Genomic DNA, 19,026 nt, shown 5'->3' on the forward strand with positions numbered 1-19,026 from the left:
CCACCATTCAAAGGCTGCCTTTTAACTTTGTTTTGACCGGAGTTAAATTTACCGTATGTTCAGATGAGAGCCTCCAGGCGGGACGCAGACGCATGAATCTGCAGCTGGGACGCGGCGCACAATGAACCCGGCGCTGCGCAATATCTGGCCCGGCGGGTTTCACACGCACATCAATCTGCGGGGCCCCTCCGACCTGCCAGCCGGTGTTGTTCCTCCTCAACACCCTCTCCGGTCCTGCAGAGTTTGGGGCTCCCCTAATCCGGAGAAATGGGGCCCTGCGACCATGGGGGCCCAGATTATATGTGTGTGTTTACCTTCTGGGTGACGATTTCATGGGTGTTTGGCTCCTTTAAGGTCGAGGTCAACCTCGGCGTCCTCGGCAGGTTGGCTTCACCTGAAGCATTGAAGCAAATTGTCACAGTTTACTATGTTTATCTTGTCCGTACTGGCCTGAAATAACCCACTCAAAAAAAAAAAACCTGTGTTAAAGCTGTTTTATCTCTCTTAACAAGTGATGCTTCCAAGCACACGACTGACCTGTGTCTCCGCTGTATCTTGATCAGAAGTCGAATTCGTTTTGTCTGGTTTCCTGCTCCTCTCTTCATCTCTGAAAAAAAAGCCCACAGAGCTGCTTTGAAGGCAGATTTTACCTCATTGGTTGATTACAAACCCAGCAGGGGGGACTAGGCTGTGTGTTTCCCCGTAACACTAACTTTAGCAGCTTCTTACGTTCATCAGAATTTGGTGTTTGACCTTGAAACAGATGCAGACGTTTCCTTGGCTTAACATTTCTTCATGTGCAACTGGCATGCTGGCTACAGTTGGATAGATCCATAACATCACTTTACATATATTTTTTTTTTTTTACTCCTTTGGGATTAGGTTTGGGCAGATAAACAGCATCCTGTCAGATACAAGGTTTTAGAAATTCTGAGGTCATGAGCAACTTCCCTCTAACTTTTAATTTAGTGTCATCATCAGGGCAACGTTTGGTTTGTTTTACTTAATTAATCATATGTGGCTGTTTCTTTTTTTTTTTTGGTTTATGACTAAATATTTGCTAAACTGAGCCCGTTAGCCTCAGCGCTAATTAGCGAACGTGAGCATTTTATCAGGCAATTAGAATAACGAACACTGTACTTAGTCGAACATGCTCAAGGTGAGCACGCTAGCACTTTCATTTTGAGCACGTTAGCATGCTCACGTAACATTAAGCCAAAAGCACCACTACACTTACTGTACTTGCCAAAAAAATGTATGTTGCACATGTTTGTCTTACTTTATTAACATATATGGTGCATGTCACCATTTTCATTCAACTAAACCAAAGAAAAGGATTCTGTTTTGTTTCCTTTTGTGTCCACCACCCTGATAGGACAACGACGTCTTGCAGACTAATTGGGAAGACGTTGGCGAGATGGACACGTTTGCACATTGGGAAGAGAGGCTGTTATTTCTACGTTGACAGATTCACTGATCATTACCTCCCTGCAAAAAACCTTCACATTACCGCCAAAACAAAGGACATCACCTCTTGTCTTTAATAGCATCAAACCACTGACCTATTCTAACCACGTCATTGATTTGGCAACAACAAATCATATTTTGTCCTCCAAGGAAACACTATATAAGCGAGCTTCATGTATCCCAAAAGGTAGATGTGGCTTTATACTGTGCAGTATAAAGGCTCAGTATATTCATACAGTACATATTTAACCTGCTTCATGTACGTATGAAAGAATGTGACCTGACTAAACGAACAGAAACCAAGACATTGCTTCTTTGTTTTCAGACCGGCGAGAGTTTTAGGAAAACTGTGTCGCGGAGGTCAGCGGCCACCGAGAGGGAGTCAAGGGAGGAGGGAGAGAGAGAGAGAGAGAGAGGGGAAGGGACAAGAGAAGGAGAGTATTCATTTACTGGAAGAGGACACGAGGAAAAGAGGAAGGAACAGAGGAAGCAGACAGAAACAGGAGACGTTAAAGACGAAGATGGAGGAGAGAGGAGTTTGTGAACCTCGGGGGGGGAAGCAATGAAGGAGGAGGCGTGATGGCGTAATGTGGACCCGGTCGGAAGCCTCCCTCCTTTATTTCTCCTCCATCTTCCTTTTTTTCCCCCACCCCTCTCTTTGTTGACCCGTCTCCTCAGCCCAGGATAAGGTTTGTGTTTCCATCACATGTTGCACAAGTCGCCCTCCCCCTTAGTTTCTCCTTTTATTCTGTCACTTTCATTCCCCTACACACACACACACACACACACACACACACACACACCAGTTGCAGATCTTTCTATATGTGGGTTTCACAAATGGTGTAGGTGTGAGAGAGCCTCTGTGAATGTAGGGTAGACGTGCATGTAAAACCCCAAAAACCACTTGTTCCACAGATACACCCACACTGACACACACACACACACACACAAAGAAATGCAGGTAAACAGGAAATTGAGAGAGAAAAAAACATGGAGGGCTTCATACGCACACATTTAAACACAGACCTGCAGGTGCTTTGTGCACAGATTCTGGGTTTTGGTCAAACTTGTGGTCATTTCTGCTGAGAGCATTCGGGGGAGATGCCACAGAAGCAGCTGGGTGAGGAGTTCACCGAGCCCCGTCACATCAATAACGTCGACCTGACGAGTCAAAAGCTCCTGGAGAAGAAATGTCTGCGGGCATCTTCAGGATGAAATCTCAGAAAGTAGACAAGAGACAATGAAAATGAGTGAGGAGAGCATACTTGTCCAGTAAGTTGTGTTTTTATGATGTTATGGAGCGAGAGAGCAACACTGATCTCTCGCTCCATCTGGTGGTCACCTGTCTAACACACACTCATCAGAGCTGAGCAACAGAGGAACGTGCAGGACAAAGTACACGAGCAGTGTTTAAATAGGAAAAATGTGTCAATATTTGTGCCTAGTTACACATTTATCTGCTCGTTTATACGTATTTTAACTAAATTCTGACGTGAGAACAACACTCAGGAATACATATGAAAACAAAAAGCTTGGTAGTGTGTGCAGTGGTGGCATTGTGGCCCAAAAATCAGAAGCTGTTCCCAAAATATAGGCCTCAACTTAAAATGATATGAAAATCCTGTCTGAATCCACATGGATTATATTTTTGAGCATGAGGATGAAGTACAGTAAAAAGATTTTTTTTTTAAAAATAGTAAGCCATGACAGACAAAACAATTATATATATATAAAAAAAGAAAATTACGTGTAAGCTTGGTGCAGACGGAGCTGTAATCGATGAAAGCAGCCTCAAGAGGTCGTTGCTGCTCCTCAGCAGAGCGATGGTAGTCCGGGAGGATTTCACTGGATTTTTTTCAGATGTACTCTGGTGAGTGAAACAAGACCACCGGTGGAAGAAATCATTATTAAAGAGGATCGTCGAATAACGTACAAGCTTTGAATGACACGTTTGGAGTAACTTCTTTGAAACAGCTGGGCCTGCATTTCTTTCTGTGACTGAATCAAACCTGGGAGACCTCTGCACAGCTTGACTGCTCACAAGCTTTTCAGCGAGGCTTGCAAAGACATCAGAGCTTTTGGTGACTCAACTTAAGATCCAAGACTTCCTTATCTTCTGGAAAAAAATGTGCCCTTTTAACCACAATAGGCTGCTACCTCTTTAGACTGGAGCATGTGTTTTTTATTCTTGTAATTGAATTATAAGCAGTTTCAGCGATTTGCCGCATCAGGAAAAGATAAACCCGCAGCCTTCATCTTATGACTAGAAACCTAATTTCCACTCATGTGACATGCATACCTGTCTGCTTGAATACTGTCTCGTACAAGGACTCACTGAAGCGATGAAAACCGCTGTTATAGCCTTCACAATGACCAAATCTGTAGCTTACCGAATACCAGTGAGATATTTTGGAGCAACATGTTGAGCTTTATTTAAGCTTGACTTTTTTTTCCTCTAATCAAGAGGGATTAGTTCAAACGTAGACCGGCTGAACAGGTTCAACTGTACAAACATCTTCATGAGGCTTTGTTGAGAGACCTCAGGGACGGCAAAAAACTTTGAGTAATGGCAGGAATATATGAAAAAAATGTGGAATACTCGATGATACACTGAAAAGCTGACGCTGAATGCGCATTGCTGGCTTGGAAAACTTTGAGTAATCATCAGAAAAGATGAATAATGTGAAATCTTTTAGGGTTTGTTGAACAGGTACGCGAGAACAATAATAGTAAGCTAACATTCATTTTTACATTTTCTTCCACAAACTGGCAACTACCAAGACTCTCGATCGCTGACGAAACACAGATACCAACCGATACCGATGGTGTTGTACTACTGGTCCACAAACGGCAAAGTGTGATTTTCATGATTTAAATATAAATTCCTGAGTTTTCAGGTCGCTTTTCTCAAAAACGGGCTGCAAACTCCAGCGTTCAAGAGAACAAACTGGTCGATCCTGTTAATCAGTGTGCTCGTACAATCTCTCCTTCCCCATTCGTTTTATTTAATGCGCTGCAGCATGGCAGTCCGCAAATAGCTCATCTAATTTCTGCCTTCACGAGTGTGAGTCCAGTTCTCACAACGATGACGACCTGATCTGATCTTTTCCATGTCAGCAAAAACTCAAAGGCCTCAAATTTATATGTGCATCATGTTTATCTCGAGCTGATTTTATCTCTATCTCATTTCACTAATATCCTTCCCTTCCTCCGCTCTGGTCAGCGTTTGCCTCGCTTCCTATCAGTTGTGTAACTGTTCAGAAAAGTCTTTTCACCGCAGCTCAGACCTGATGTGACACGATGCCACGTTAGCGTCAAACCGTGGCTTTAAGACTGTGCGTTAAAGATAAACCGAGTTGAAAACGTCAGTGTTTTAAAACCTGTGGCAGATAATTCACAGCAGTTGGTGCCACGTTAAGCAAATCACTTGGCCTTTTAAAGTTGCCCTAACCCTATTAGATGTCCCTCGGGTGCATAAGTGTTTGTTTATATTTTAGCAGGTTTGCCAAATTAAGCGCATGCGGTCAGAGATCTTCAGAAATTGCTGCAGATGCTCCTGCTGTGTGATTGAACTTGTCCTTCTTTAAGAGTAGAAACCACTCACACAAACTCCAGCTTGAACTCTCTGCTCCCTCGTCACTGAGGCCTCTCTTTATATTTAATCGGACACGTAGTTCAGGCTATGCCTAAAGTAAGTCATCCAACGATCGTACTCAGGGCTTGAGATTAATGGTGTCCCGTCATCCCCGGGAACATTTGCTGAACCATTCGAGAGGAAAAAGGGGCCACCAGGGCGAAGAAACTCTTGATACATTTAAAGTGAACTAGAATGGTACCCAAGGGCGATTCACCACGCTTTCTCCAATGAATGGGCACCCTAGAGGACACTTTATCATGTTTTGACCACTGGAAACACACCCTAGAGGGCACTTTATCATGTTTTGTCCACTGGAAACACACCTTAGAGGGCACTTTATCATGTTTTCACCACTGGAAACACACCCTAGAGGGCACTTTATCATGTTTTGTCCACTGGAAACACACCTTAGAGGGCACTTTATCATGTTTTGTCCACTGGAAACACACCCTAGAGGGCACTTTATCATGTTTTGTCCACTGGAAACACACCTAAGAGGGCACTTTATCATGTTTTGTCCACTGGAAACACACCTTAGAGGACACTTTATCATGTTTTGACCACTGGAAACACACCTTAGAGGACACTTTATCATGTTTTGACCACTGGAAACACACCCTAGAGGGCACTTTATCATGTTTTGTCCACTGGAAACACACCTTAGAGGGCACTTTATCATGTTTTCACCACTGGAAACACACCCTAGAGGGCACTTTATCATGTTTTGTCCACTGGAAACGCACCTTAGAGGGCACTTTATCATGTTTTCACCACTGGAAACACACCCTAGAGGACACTTTATCATGTTTTGACCACTGGAAACACACCTTGGAGGACACTTTATCATGTTTTGACCACTGGAAACACACCCTAGAGGGCACTTTATCATGTTTTGTCCACTGGAAACACACCTTAGAGGACACTTTATCATGTTTTCACCACTGGAAACACACCCTAGAGGGCACTTTATCATGTTTTGTCCACTGGAAACACACCTTAGAGGGCACTTTATCATGTTTTCACCACTGGAAACACACCCTAGAGGGCACTTTATCATGTTTTGTCCACTGGAAACACACCTTAGAGGGCACTTTATCATGTTTTGTCCACTGGAAACACACCTTAGAGGACACTTTATCATGTTTTGACCACTGGAAACACACCTTAGAGGACACTTTATCATGTTTTGACCACTGGAAACACACCCTAGAGGGCACTTTATCATGTTTTGTCCACTGGAAACACACCTTAGAGGGCACTTTATCATGTTTTCACCACTGGAAACACACCTTAGAGGGCACTTTATCATGTTTTGTCCACTGGAAACACACCTTAGAGGACACTTTATCATGTTTTCACCACTGGAAACACACCCTAGAGGGCACTTTATCATGTTTTGTCCACTGGAAACACACCCTAGAGGGCACTTTATCATGTTTTCACCACTGGAAACACACCCTAGAGGGCACTTTATCATGTTTTGACCACTGGAAACACACCCTAGAGGGCACTTTATCATGTTTTGTCCACTGGAAACACACCTTAGAGGACACTTTATCATGTTTTGACCACTGGAAACACACCCTAGAGGGCACTTTATCATGTTTTGTCCACTGGAAACACACCTTAGAGGACACTTTATCATGTTTTGACCACTGGAAACACACCCTAGAGGGCACTTTATCATGTTTTGTCCACTGGAAACACACCTTAGAGGACACTTTATCATGTTTTGACCACTGGAAACACACCCTAGAGGGCACTTTATCATGTTTGACCACTGGAAACACACCCTAGAGGGCACTTTATCATGTTTTGTCCACTGGAAACACACCTTAGAGGGCACTTTATCATGTTTTGACCACTGGAAACACACCCTAGAGGACACGTTCGCAATGTTTTTTCAAGCATAAGTTATGTTATTCATATTCATGACTATTTTCTTTTATCGGGCGTTCTGTTAGCTTATTCTATCCCTGCTTTTTATTTTTATATCTCTCACATACTTTGGTGACTATCTAGTCAGACAGGTATTTACTAACTGGGTCACACTTTCTGAAACTCTATTATGTTGGTTCCCGTGTCTGGCTCCCTCTCTCACCAACATTGTTTCATAATTTCTGGAAGCAACACAGTTGGACCGGTGCCTTGGCACAGGGACCTGAGAAGACAAAAAGGTCATGTGGGTCATCTGTTACATAACACTGACTCCACAAATGACCAAATATGTCGCTACACACCGACATTTAAAGTGTGTCATCAGTCATTTGGCGCACTGTGGTTTATCTTGCGTGCATTTTCAAGAAATGAAAGGGCTTATTTTGAAACTTTTTGAGATGTTAAAGTCTGTGAATGTCTCTGGACCTGCTCCACATGTTGGCCCCTTCAATTATCATCACCTTTCACCTCACTGTTGACTCTTGTATGTGTGTTGACCTCATGGGAATCCTGAAACAATATGCACAGCCCCAGTCTTCAGGCTGGGAAGGAATGCTCCCTACAGTAACTCATTTCCTCACTAAATTCAATCAGTTGTACTGAGTTTTGCTGAATTCCAGGTAATAATCTGCCAGGTGTATTTTCCCACCAACCCTCCATCGTGTGAATAAGGTCAGTGTGCAGCGTTTTCAAGAGTCCTTGAAAATGAGACCACATGATACTGTTTTCACATGCGGCCACGATGTTCCCCTGATGTAAACCTTTACAGCTGCATGCACTCATGTGGAATGTGTTACACCCTGAGCTCTCTCACATACAGACAGAACAGAACCTCCTCACCGGTTATGTAACAGTCTGGATTTGATATCCGTCCCTCTATACGACGAGACGGTTGGCTATTTCGGTAAAGTTATTATAGTTATTCTTAATATCCATCACCTGGTTGGATTCGAGCTTATCCGTGTTGGAAAATTCATAAAATTCTAATGTTTTTTTTAGTCAGAGTGCTGAGGATGAATCAAGAAGTCGCACAGATTGGGGAATAAAAGTTCCTTTTTGTAGCTTTAAATTTCAAAAAGTAGATTTAGAGCTGCGTACCATGAGCACAAAATTATAATTAAAGGTGCAAAGTATCCGTCTCGTCCACGGAGTTGTACTCCTGATTCGAGCGACTGTAAATCGCCTCCATCCAATCATCAAACTGGCATCCGTTAGTCTCAAAGGTTGTGTTCTCTGGTCAGATGATAAGGCCGCTAACTGCACAGCTAACTGGGATAACTAACTAACGACAGATGGCTAAAGCAAAGAATGTAGTGAGCAGCAGTTGGCTTTACTCTGGTTATGTTGCTGCTGCCCCCTACTTGTTTGGCGCTACTCTCCGACAGGTTGCCATATCTTCACACTTTCAGGGAATCTGCAAGGATCTGAACCAGTGACCTGAAGATTACTTCACCAACTTACTGTAGAGTTGAGTCAGACCTTAGTTACTCGACCCTGCATGGCGGTGTCACTGTAAAAGCCCAACCTTTGACTTTTATCCAGTCGTCGGTCACATGGTTGTTTTCCCAGTGTTATCTGTTAGATAAGCCGTCTGCAGGTTACGTAAACCTGTGTCATTTTGGAAATGTCCTGATAGAAAGGAACACTTTTTTGGACACAATTTTGTTGCATGTTGATCCCGCCTGTTCGAGTTGTTTTCATCCCTTCTTATAATCCTGGAGAACAGTGATGAGTCTGTGTAAGGCATGGTTATTTGTACCTATTGCATATTGCTGTTCATGTAACAGTGAGTAGGAATGTCTCCTAACAAGGACACACAACAGCAGTATTTGACACTCACCATAAATGTACAACCACTGCTGATTCACAGTGAGTGCTTTAGTTTTATGTAACGTATGTTTTATTGCAGGAGACAATGAACATTAGCTGTTTCCAGGTAGTTTTATGTAACATCATATTTCTGTTTTATTGGTCTGACAGTGTCAAGGCTGCAAAGCAAAGTCTGACAGTCATATATATATAGGAACTGTATATATAAATAAAATGTGCTACAAAAAATGTTTTTTGTCTATTTTAACCATAAAAAAGGTAAGATAACAGTCAGCAATGTAATAAATTGTACTGAAAAACACTGAATTTGTCTAAATAAAAACAAACTAAATGTTCTATCATTTAGAAATTAACATTAACTTTAATTAATTATGTGTGAAAGTGTGAGACTTTGTTTGGTTCAACTAAAAACGAGTGAAAAAAATACAAACATTTCCAGGTATGTAGTTCAATTGAGTCAAAATTTAACAGTATCAGGTTTGATAAGACAAGTTTATGATAAAAAATAAGAGTAAAATCTCAAGCTCTGTTCATCCGATTTCTGCAGTGCAGTGCTGAACTTGGTGCAATCTGGACACACTACATGCTCAATATTAATACATTAACAAATGAATAAGACAAGGAAACCGCTCTGTACAGAAGCATGGCTCTGCAGACTGATGCTGGGCTCACACGGGATCCCTCTCATGTGATCTCATGGGGAAGCAGACATAAACAAACGGAGATTAGCAACAATTTGCTGTGGTAACGTGTTGCAGTGAGAAAAAAACAAAAGCAGACGGTTAAACGAGTCTGACTGAGTGGGGAGGCGCGGTCAACAGGTTTTCTATTCAGTGAGAAGTGGAGGTGTCAACAGCAGTATGCTAGCTGACATTAGCCTCAAGGGCCAGAACAATAAATGGGATTAGCGTGGTGCAGCAACTTTCATTAATAACGTGTAGCATGTGAGAAAAAAACAAAAGTAGAAGGTTAAACGAGTCTGGATGAGTTTAAGTTTTTGTCAGGGGTAGTATGCTAGCTAGCATTAGCATTAAGGGCTAACAAAATGGATGGGGATGAGTGGGAAGATGACGTCAACACAGGTTTCCTATTCTTCAGTGAGAACTGGAGGTGAGATTTTAAGCTAACGTTAGCCTTAGTTGAAGTTAGCTTATTTATTTGACACGGACATTGGTGCTGCAACATTCAACCGTGCACAAGCCCCAGATACACTGCACTTAGTGTTTATGGCAAAATACTACTTCACAACACCTGTCCACGGGAGGCATTTTAACTTGCTAGAGGGCAAGAATGTTTACCGTCAGCTGCCAGTACTCATATAATCATCTAGATTTAAATATCAAACATATATTTTGACATTCTCGGGGGGCCTGATGGGTCTGTGAGCAGACTGAGGAGGCTAAAGACTGGCTCTGTAATCCCCTCACATTTCCAGATAATCTGTGCCGAACAGCATGAGTTTGGTTTTAAGATTCAGCATTTGAAAACGGGTTGCCATAAGTCAACAAGTTATGCTGTTAAATATGCTGGTGCATGGATGTTTTAAAGTCTTGTTCCATGTGCCACTTTACAACTTTGAGCGTTTGCTGCCTCTAAATGTCCCTGCACAGCCCCGGTCAAACTATCACAAAGCACAGCACAGATTTCATTGTGTAGGTAAAGGCCAAAGTCTTTCAAAGTCTGTCTGCAGCATCCTCAAGTGACACCGCAGATCAATAAAGGGAATGTGACGAATGATCGCTTTGTCAGGACTGCTGAGACACGACATTCCAGTAGTCACTTGAGTGTCTTGTGAGGCTTTGCTTCTGCAGCTTAACATCAATCAATTTCCACCTACTTTACTCACTTTAAATCTGAACAAGGAGCAGAACATGTGCTGTCCATTCTCCCTAGCTGTTACAGTCATTCACGTCATTGTAGACCTCACGGATCAGTTTATGAAGAAGCTCATGAGGGGCCTCGGCAGCTCATGTGACTGATGACAATATCTCACACTATAGATTGACGTCAAACAGCCCCTTGCAGTGATGCGTCAGATGACGCAGCATGGCAGATTAACATCAGCAAAGAATTCAGATAAATTGTCTTTTGCTGACACTTTGGAAGGGAGTTATGCCTTGGATTGCTGCAAAAGGCCATTCAGCTCCAGAGTGTTGTTCATGATTTTGAAAGTGGGGCATCGGACAACGCTGTGCTCAAACCTCCTGCAAACAGACAAACAGGCAATTCAAATATAGGTCTAGAAAAGTGTCAAGGCCAGGAATTAGGTCTTTTTTGTGGAGGTCAAAAAAAACAAGTTATTTGCACGACCTCAGATGTACTGTACACCGATGCTTTATGTGGGTTATTTCATCAGCACCTAGAAAAGTGTATCAGAGTATCAGAACTGTTTTTTGGGTTGAGTCGGCAGGTTTCTTCTTGTGTCACCATAAGAACAAGCAGCCAAAATTGTTTAGCTATCGCTGTATCTAACACTGTGTTATCAGAAATACAATAGAGGTTATCTTTGTAGGGCTTCTGCAGCAGTAGGCCAGAGGGAGCCATATAAAATACAGTCAGCACAACAGCAGAAGGGGAAAATTGGCAATATTCACTGCAGCGAATATGAGATCTGCTTTATTTGAACTGGGATTCTTGAAAAGATCTAACCATTTGTGCATTACTACATCAGTGCTCATGGGTAGGACCACAGCCATTGTCGAACTCAGCCTTCATTTTGATCTCAGCCACACACCTGTAAAGTTTGGTGACCGCATCTTGCACGTTCGTGACATTGTTGCGCTGACAAAATCTGTCCACAACCAACAGATAAGCAGCACGCAATCTCAAACATTTTGCCATGATGGCACTCGCAGACACACAAAGTGAAAACATCACCAGCCAACGCTGACACAGCTGGTAATAATCAGTAGATCTTGGCAAGCTTTGCAATTATAAAGCGAAAGCGTCCATTCCTTTTTATTTCTACATTATTGTGCAACGCATGAAATGCTCTTGGCTTGTGTGAATATGGCACTTTTAACCACCGGGTATTGATCCTTGAGGTTTTCCTCATGTGGCTTCTGCAACTGACAAGATAAAATTATCAGTTGAAGGAAATCAATTCCTATTTTGACAGGGAGAACCAATCAATCCAGCTAGGATTGACCTCAAGGCCAGGACCTTTCAGCGGACATGTGAGACAACGTCATGTCCATCTTGAAAGCTGTCTCATGAAGTTACAGCGTCTCATGTCCAAAGCCCATGATTTCAGGTCAGGTCTTCGCCATGTGAAAATCTCAGCTTGCGTTAGCTCTGCAAGCTTAGCCAATCGCATCAAACGCAGCAGATGATTGGTGGGAAATGCAAATCAAGATGCGTGACTGATCACAAGCTGGTGTGCCTCTGCAGGGTCTGCTGACATCGTATCCCATGTCTTGTGCCTGTATTCAGCAAATAGAAAAAGCTGATGGTGAGATGACAAATTCCTGCGGGAGTTTATCTGTGTTTGTCTCGGGGCATTGTTCTCACATTGTTCTCACAAAATATACGAGATAAAGAGTATTTCAATTACATTGTTTTTTCCTACACAGCTGTTTGCATAGATTCCCCATTCCTCGGCCTGCAAACTGGCAACAGTGCTGCAACCAATCACGTGTAAGCTTTATGAAATAAGAAAGAAATGAGAGACATACTTCGATGCAGGATAATGAATCCAGTAACTCACTCTGTCGAGACTTTTTCTATCCAATGCCTCCTCCGCAGAGAACTTCAGTGTCTATACATTGACGGTCGACAACATTAGGATTTTGCTCCAATCCTGGATTTGAGAAAAAGAAATTACACGTTCAAAACAAATTATGCATTTTTTGGGGTTACTACTCGAATAGGTTAACATGCTTTAGTGCTACAGAAGCACTGTATTCCCCCTCACGCTCTGTTTGAGCTCCTGTCTCTTTAAGACCCCCCCTCCTGAATACCCACTCTACTCTGATTGGTCAGCTCACACATGCCTGAGCCAGCACCGTTCACTGTCGAGTTTTCAGCTTCCAGTTAGCTTCACTTCTACTGTGACTGAAGCATAAATCATGCAAATTAGCAGTGTTTTGAGAGGAGCTCCCATGAGTGCGGACTTTGGGGTTTTAACTTTCAAGATCTTTTACGTGAAGAACCTATACAACACAATAAAGTAAAGGAAAAGCACCACACACCTGACAGCCCATGTGACTTCTCTTTTCCTTCTTCTACCAACGTCACCGTCAGGAGAACTTCCAGGAACGTTTTTATTGTCATGTCTCTGGGTTGAAAAAACTGACCAGGTAAACATGTTGCAGTAGGCCGTCGGGCTGCAGTCAGATGGCCTCCAATCATTGGTTGAGCCAAAGGCGTGTTAGCTATAAACGAGGGGAGGAGAGCAGAAGTCAATAGGTCAACGACTCCCACCGGGTTATCAGACAAAGTTAACAGCTGCAGCAAAGCAAAGAACAGGAGATATGAAGAAGACGGCACCCAAACAGAGAGGTGGTGCCATGGTAGGAAGTCATATACACACCAAGGTTGACGACTGTCCTCTTTTGTGTCAATGCCAAACAACAACTCAAGGTCCAACGGCTGTATGTTGTGGTGTGGGCTTGCCATGTTATGGCTGACGTTAAACTTACGGTGGTCCTGGGTCTCTATTTACCTCTGTAATACAACATAAGTGAACCAAGCCAAAGTTCAGTCGTTGGCTTACGTTATCTTGCATAATGATGACAGGTCGACTTTCACTGGATGTGTTTTCGCCGTTCTTTTGGGAAAACACTGCACCGAGTTTCACCAGCATAAATTATACAATACTTGCCCTGATATTTAAAAAATATACAAATGTGGTTGGGTGTTATGTAAGCTTTGTCAGCGACCAGCACAGTTTGCAGCAATGGTTTTTCTTACACAAGTCTCTGGCACTCTTAGTGCTTGTGCCCCTGCCAGCTACCGTGTCCTGTAATGGACGCTTAAGAGGTAAAAGGCCATAATATTTTCTTTTAAGCTGAGATATCAGAGTGTTTTTGGAGCCTCAGCCTCCGCCACGGTCACATTTTTGACATTTAAACTATTGTCATTGATACTTTTACTCGATCTGCCTATGTGTGTTTTCTTCTGTGTCATACTTTGCTCCATGTCCTGTTTCTTATTGATTATGGCGCATCGGTGACAGGACGTTCTGTCCAGGTAATGTGTGTGTGTCTGTGTGTGTGTGTGTGTGTGTGTGTGTGTGTGTGTGTGTGTGTGTGTGTCTGTGTGTGTCTGTGTGTGTGTTTGTGTTGGAACACATCCCAGGAGCACGACGAAGAGCCATAAATGAGCCGATCAAAGGAATGCAGTGTTTATTTACGACACGCCGGGCTGTAAATCTGCCTCATGTACAATGCCCACGTGCTCCAAACAGGATGTGTCGGAGAACTTACTGTTACTGTCAACAATAAAAACAAAGAAGGATGTAATGAACGATTTCTGGAATAATGCACCTGTTGTAAAAAAAAATCACCTTCAAGAGAGGTCAAGGTTATTCCACTGAGGTGTTTCAAACTGCGTCAATGTAGTTTGTGAGTAAAATGTACAATCTGCAATAAAAATGTGGATTAAATACGTTCAGCAGTGTTTGAAGACAGAGAAATGTGTATTATTACCCCAAATAAATGAGCATTATTGATTAATCTGAGTCTTTAATTAAGCTTTATAATGATAAAACAGCGTAATCTAACTTTTTTACAGTCCGACCCAGGTAGTGGAGCATAAAGTACATTTACTCGAGTACTGCATTTAAACACAGTTCTGAAGTACTTGTTCTTTACTTGAGTATTTCCATTTTCTGATACTTCCACTCCCACTTCATTTTGGTGGCAAATATTGTAGTGGGGTACTTTTTTTACTCCGTTTATCTAAAAACTTTATTAAAGTAGCCAAAGTCTGGTATATTTTAGGATTGAAAGTAAAAGCGTTAATTCCCATACTCTGAGAAATGCTGAATATTGGATCCGATGATCTCATATGTATGTAAACTGTACATAAATGTAAATACATGTTTTTACTTTTACTTGTGTTTTTTGTAGAAAAAAATTCAAACTAAGAATTTTACTATTTACAATATTAATGAGGCAATAATACAAACTAAGAAATATTTATTTCTTCCATAACTGAATAAAATAAGGTCCCAGAACACTGTTTGAAGCTAGAAAGGTGGCAGGGTCCGCCACATATAAACACAGTATGATCGTGTTGTCCTTTAAGGTCAGTTTGTTTGTTTTTCAGTCTACTCAGTCATGGAAACAAAGTTGTGTTGTTTATTTAGTTTGTTTAAAAATAAATAAATCAGTGAAGATCTTTAAAATGTCTCCCCTAAAACTACAGATTGCACCTTTAAGTACATTTAATATCAGATATTTCACTGCCTGCGACGTGTTTAGGAGCAGAGGCAGGAGGCTGCATGAGATGAAAACACTCTCATAAATAGGTCCATTGTCGGGTAATCAGTTCCTGGCACTGTGGTGCACTTTGCTCAAACGTCAGCGTGTGTTGATGTGCATGAAGACACAAACAGACACGTGACGTCCAAAACAAAAATGGTTCGTGAACCATAACTGATCGATAAGAGGCCGATTGATGATGTTGCAACAGCTTCCTGCTGGACATCCACACTGAGGCAGGATGCTGCTGGGAAGAAGAGGAGGAGGAGGAGGACAGCAGCACCACTTCTGAAAGCTCACTCCTGCTTTGAAGGTGTGTCCGGCCAGCCAATGAGGGCGCAGCGGCCTCATGCGTCACGCTGAGGAGGGGTGGGAGGAGGTGCGGGTGTCTGCGCCTATAATAAAGCCGGAGGCTGCGCTCTCTCCCCACAGACAAGACAGCAGCCGCAGACTCACAGAGGAACCAAACTCGAGAGAAGACATTTCAAAAAGCTCTTTCTCTGCTTCTTTTAACAACTCGGCTCTGATTTTCACTTTTTCTCCGCTTTTGGATCTTGATTTTTTATTTGTATTTTTTTGCCACTTTTCCTTCATCAGACACTCATCCAACTTCTCCGCCATGTTTCCAGACGCAAGCAAGGGGTGAGTTGACTTGTTGAACACGCTGTACTTTCAGATTTCCTTCCCCTGCCACGCTGCTGAACACATGGTCCCCTTCATGGGCAGGTCGGCACGGTAATAAATACACCGGGAATGTCTGGCAGGTGGCCAGGGAGGTGTGCGCATGCGCCGTGGAGGAGCTCATTTATTCTAGGGGGGATTTCTTTACAGTTTTCATGGATTTAAAAGCATATTCTGATAAACTTCTTCTATTTATCTGACTTTATTATCAAACTACAGCTCTTACTTTGAAGTGTCATTACACATTATGTATTTATAGCCACAGCCTTTAACTCCCATATCCATTCATGCATGTGAGTGTGTGTGAAACTAGCAGATGAATCACAGTGAGTGTAATATTTCATCTCGGACTAGAGAGAAGAGAGAAAAGAAAAAAAAGAAAAAAGTGTGCGTGTCCACACTGAGGCACATGAGGGGCGTGATACTGCTGTGACTCTGCAGGAATGTGTGTGTGTGTGTGTGTGTGTGGTGGCCTCATCAAAAGTCAAGATCCTCATTAGTAACAGATTATCCTGTAATCTGATAATAATGGTCACATCACATGTTGCATAGTGAATTATGAGGCAAAAGAGTCGGTGAGAAAAAGACTCCGGGTCTTTGAAACGAGCTCCCCGCGCTCTTCTCGCTCTGATCATTCAAATAATTTAAAAATAAGACTTCCTCTAACGTATTGATTCCTGTTTGATGGTCGTCCTAACCTCCCACCCTCTTCCCATGTCGTCCAGCTTCAGCTACGAGGACTGCAAGGCCACCGCCGATTGGCTGATGGCCCAGACGGACATCCGACCCATAGTGGGCATCGTGTGCGGCTCGGGCCTCGGAGGCCTGGCCGACTTATTAAAGGACCAGGTCGCCTTCAACTACAAGGACGTGCCCAACTTCCCACAGAGCACCGGTGAGTTCCAGCGACAACAGAACCTCTCGCTTGTCGACCGGTTTCCCTTCACTGTTGGTTTTAACTGACTGGTTTGTGTTTTTCCTGCAGTGCACGGGCATGCAGGGCGGCTGGTGTTCGGCACCTTGAAGGGGAGGCCTTGTGTGTGCATGCAGGGGCGTTTCCACTTGTACGAGGGCTACCCAATCCAGAAGGTGTGTGTGTGTGTGTGTGTGTTTGAACTCTTGCAACTGACTGCATCAGGGAGCAATTTGCTGTGAAATCTGTTCTGCTCCACATCCAGTCACGCTGCTGGAAGGATCCTTTAAACCAAAGTGACCTCGGTCTGGTTATGTAATGTTAATGTATGTGTGTATGTGTGTGTGTTTCCAGATTACGCTGCCCATACGCATCTTCAAGCTGCTCGGCGTGGAGACTGTGATGCTGACCAACGCAGCCGGGGGCCTCAACCAGGACTTTAAAGTGGGGGACATCATGGTCATCAAAGACCACCTGAACATGCCGGGCTTCGCCGGAAACAACCCGCTCTCTGGACCCAACGATGAGAGGTGGGTGAGATCGGTTTCCTACTGTGAAGGTGCTGTGAAGGACTTTATGATAATAAACTAAACCTTCCGTCCGTGTCTCGTCTTCTTCCCCTCGCAGGTTCGGCGTGCGTTTCCCCTGCATGTCCGACGCCTACGACAGAGAGCTGCAGCAGCTGGCCATGGACGTGGGGCAGGAGCTCGGCTACGCTGACTTCCTGAAGGAGGGAGTCTACTGCGTGCTGGGCGGACCCTCGTTTGAGACCATCGCCGAGTGCCGCATGTTGCACAAACTGGGCGCTGATGCTGTTGGTGAGTACTTGTAACGTGACTATCAGCCACCGAAACAGAATAATTTATAGATATAAACTACTGAATTAAACCAAAATACAGTTTTGAAGTTAGCATGCTAACCAGCTAGCGCCTAGCCACTTTGTTCCTCAAGAGATAATAGTCCGAAAGTGCAACACTGAGCTTACTAGCTAACAGCAGCCACAGTTAGCAACAGTTAGCGGCTGTGTTTGAGTTGTTTGGAGTATGAATTTCGCAGAATTTCCCAATTTCGCACCTTTAAAGCTGCATTATGTAGGAATCAGCCACCTTGATTTATAGCTCAGTTAGCCGTGCAGCTAGCCAGACTGCCAGTGTTTACCACTGTTGGTGTTTACACTGCTAGCACAGGAGTTTTGGTCGCTGCTAGAAAGAGGTTTTCAGGCCTGGGGCTAGCTGCTAGCATGCTAACATCAAAGCTTTTAAAGCTGAATTATGTATTCTCATTATTTAATTCTTGTGTTAATTCTTCTTGACTGAAGCTAGCAATGCTAGCGTGACATCACATTAAAAAGGTCGACGTCACATTACAAATGCCATCGTTTCCTCTTCAGGCATGAGCACAGTCCACGAGGTGATCATCGCGCGTCACTGCGGCATGCGCGTCTTCGCCCTCTCGCTCATCACCAACCAGGCGGTGATGGACTACGACAGCGAGGAGAAGGCCAATCACGAGGAGGTCCTTCAGACGGGCAAGCAGCGAGCGGAGCAGCTGGAGCGGCTGGTCACCACCATGGTGACCCGGATCGAGCACAACAACAACTTCGCCTAAGAGACGGCGCGCTGGGCTTCAGATTTTGTGCTAAGATGCCAAAGAAAATCCAAATTATTATCATTATTTAGGTGAGCGGTCGGGCTGTTTTTAGTCTTAGGTCAACAGATGAATGAATCGTAGTCCCTTTATAAAGAATCTCACTTGGATACAAACAGAAACACAGAACGCACACAATGTTTTGTTTTCATGTCACTGTGCTTTACATTCCTCCTGTCGAGCGGCTCCAGATGGTAAAAAAGGCCCTTCTCAGTTGTTTTTTTCTTTTTTGTATCATTTTAAAATGGGCGTACTTGTTCTAACTTAAAATATGTGATCAGCTTGTATAAATGTCTGCAATTTAACTTAACAATGAGCGAGAAATCCGATGTAAAAATCTTAATATTTTGTTGTTGAAACGTGTACATTAGTGGACTTAAGGTATTTTATTGTGCTTTTTTTAATATGAATGTTGTTACTAAAGGTACTATTTATTACTATAGTGAGTGTCTGTGTTGTTCTTTACTCATCACAACCGTGAAACAATC

The 19,026-nt window shown here is 43.2% G+C and overlaps 1 protein-coding gene across 1 annotated transcript; it reads left to right on the forward strand.

Annotated features, from left to right (window-relative positions):
* Positions 1-15,737: 15,737 nt before the first annotated feature.
* On the forward strand, positions 15,738-18,980 carry pnp5a (purine nucleoside phosphorylase 5a). The gene is made up of 6 exons (XM_084344067.1): positions 15,738-15,939; positions 16,704-16,873; positions 16,964-17,067; positions 17,246-17,421; positions 17,519-17,709; positions 18,282-18,980. Exons 1-6 carry the CDS (start codon positions 15,917-15,919, stop codon positions 18,497-18,499), a joined length of 882 nt encoding a protein of 293 aa, XP_084200193.1. The 5' UTR covers positions 15,738-15,916; the 3' UTR covers positions 18,500-18,980.
* The last annotated feature ends 46 nt before the right edge of the window (positions 18,981-19,026 follow it).

The sequence above is a fragment of the Pagrus pagrus genome (assembly GCF_965226575.1).
Source record: "Pagrus pagrus genome assembly, chromosome: 22".
In the NCBI taxonomy this organism is placed as follows: Eukaryota; Metazoa; Chordata; class Actinopteri; order Spariformes; family Sparidae; genus Pagrus; species Pagrus pagrus.

What these genes read in the sequence shown, in the direction of transcription:
- pnp5a (XM_084344067.1), top strand. Translation starts at nt 15,917, where the DNA reads ATGTTTCCAGACGCAAGCAAGGG. An exon ending in TTTCCAGACGCAAGCAAGGG is followed by an intron (nt 15,940 to 16,703) that starts GTGAGTTGACTT and finishes CATGTCGTCCAG; the next exon opens with CTTCAGCTACGAGGACTGCA. An exon ending in ACTGGGCGCTGATGCTGTTG is followed by an intron (nt 17,710 to 18,281) that starts GTGAGTACTTGT and finishes TTTCCTCTTCAG; the next exon opens with GCATGAGCACAGTCCACGAG.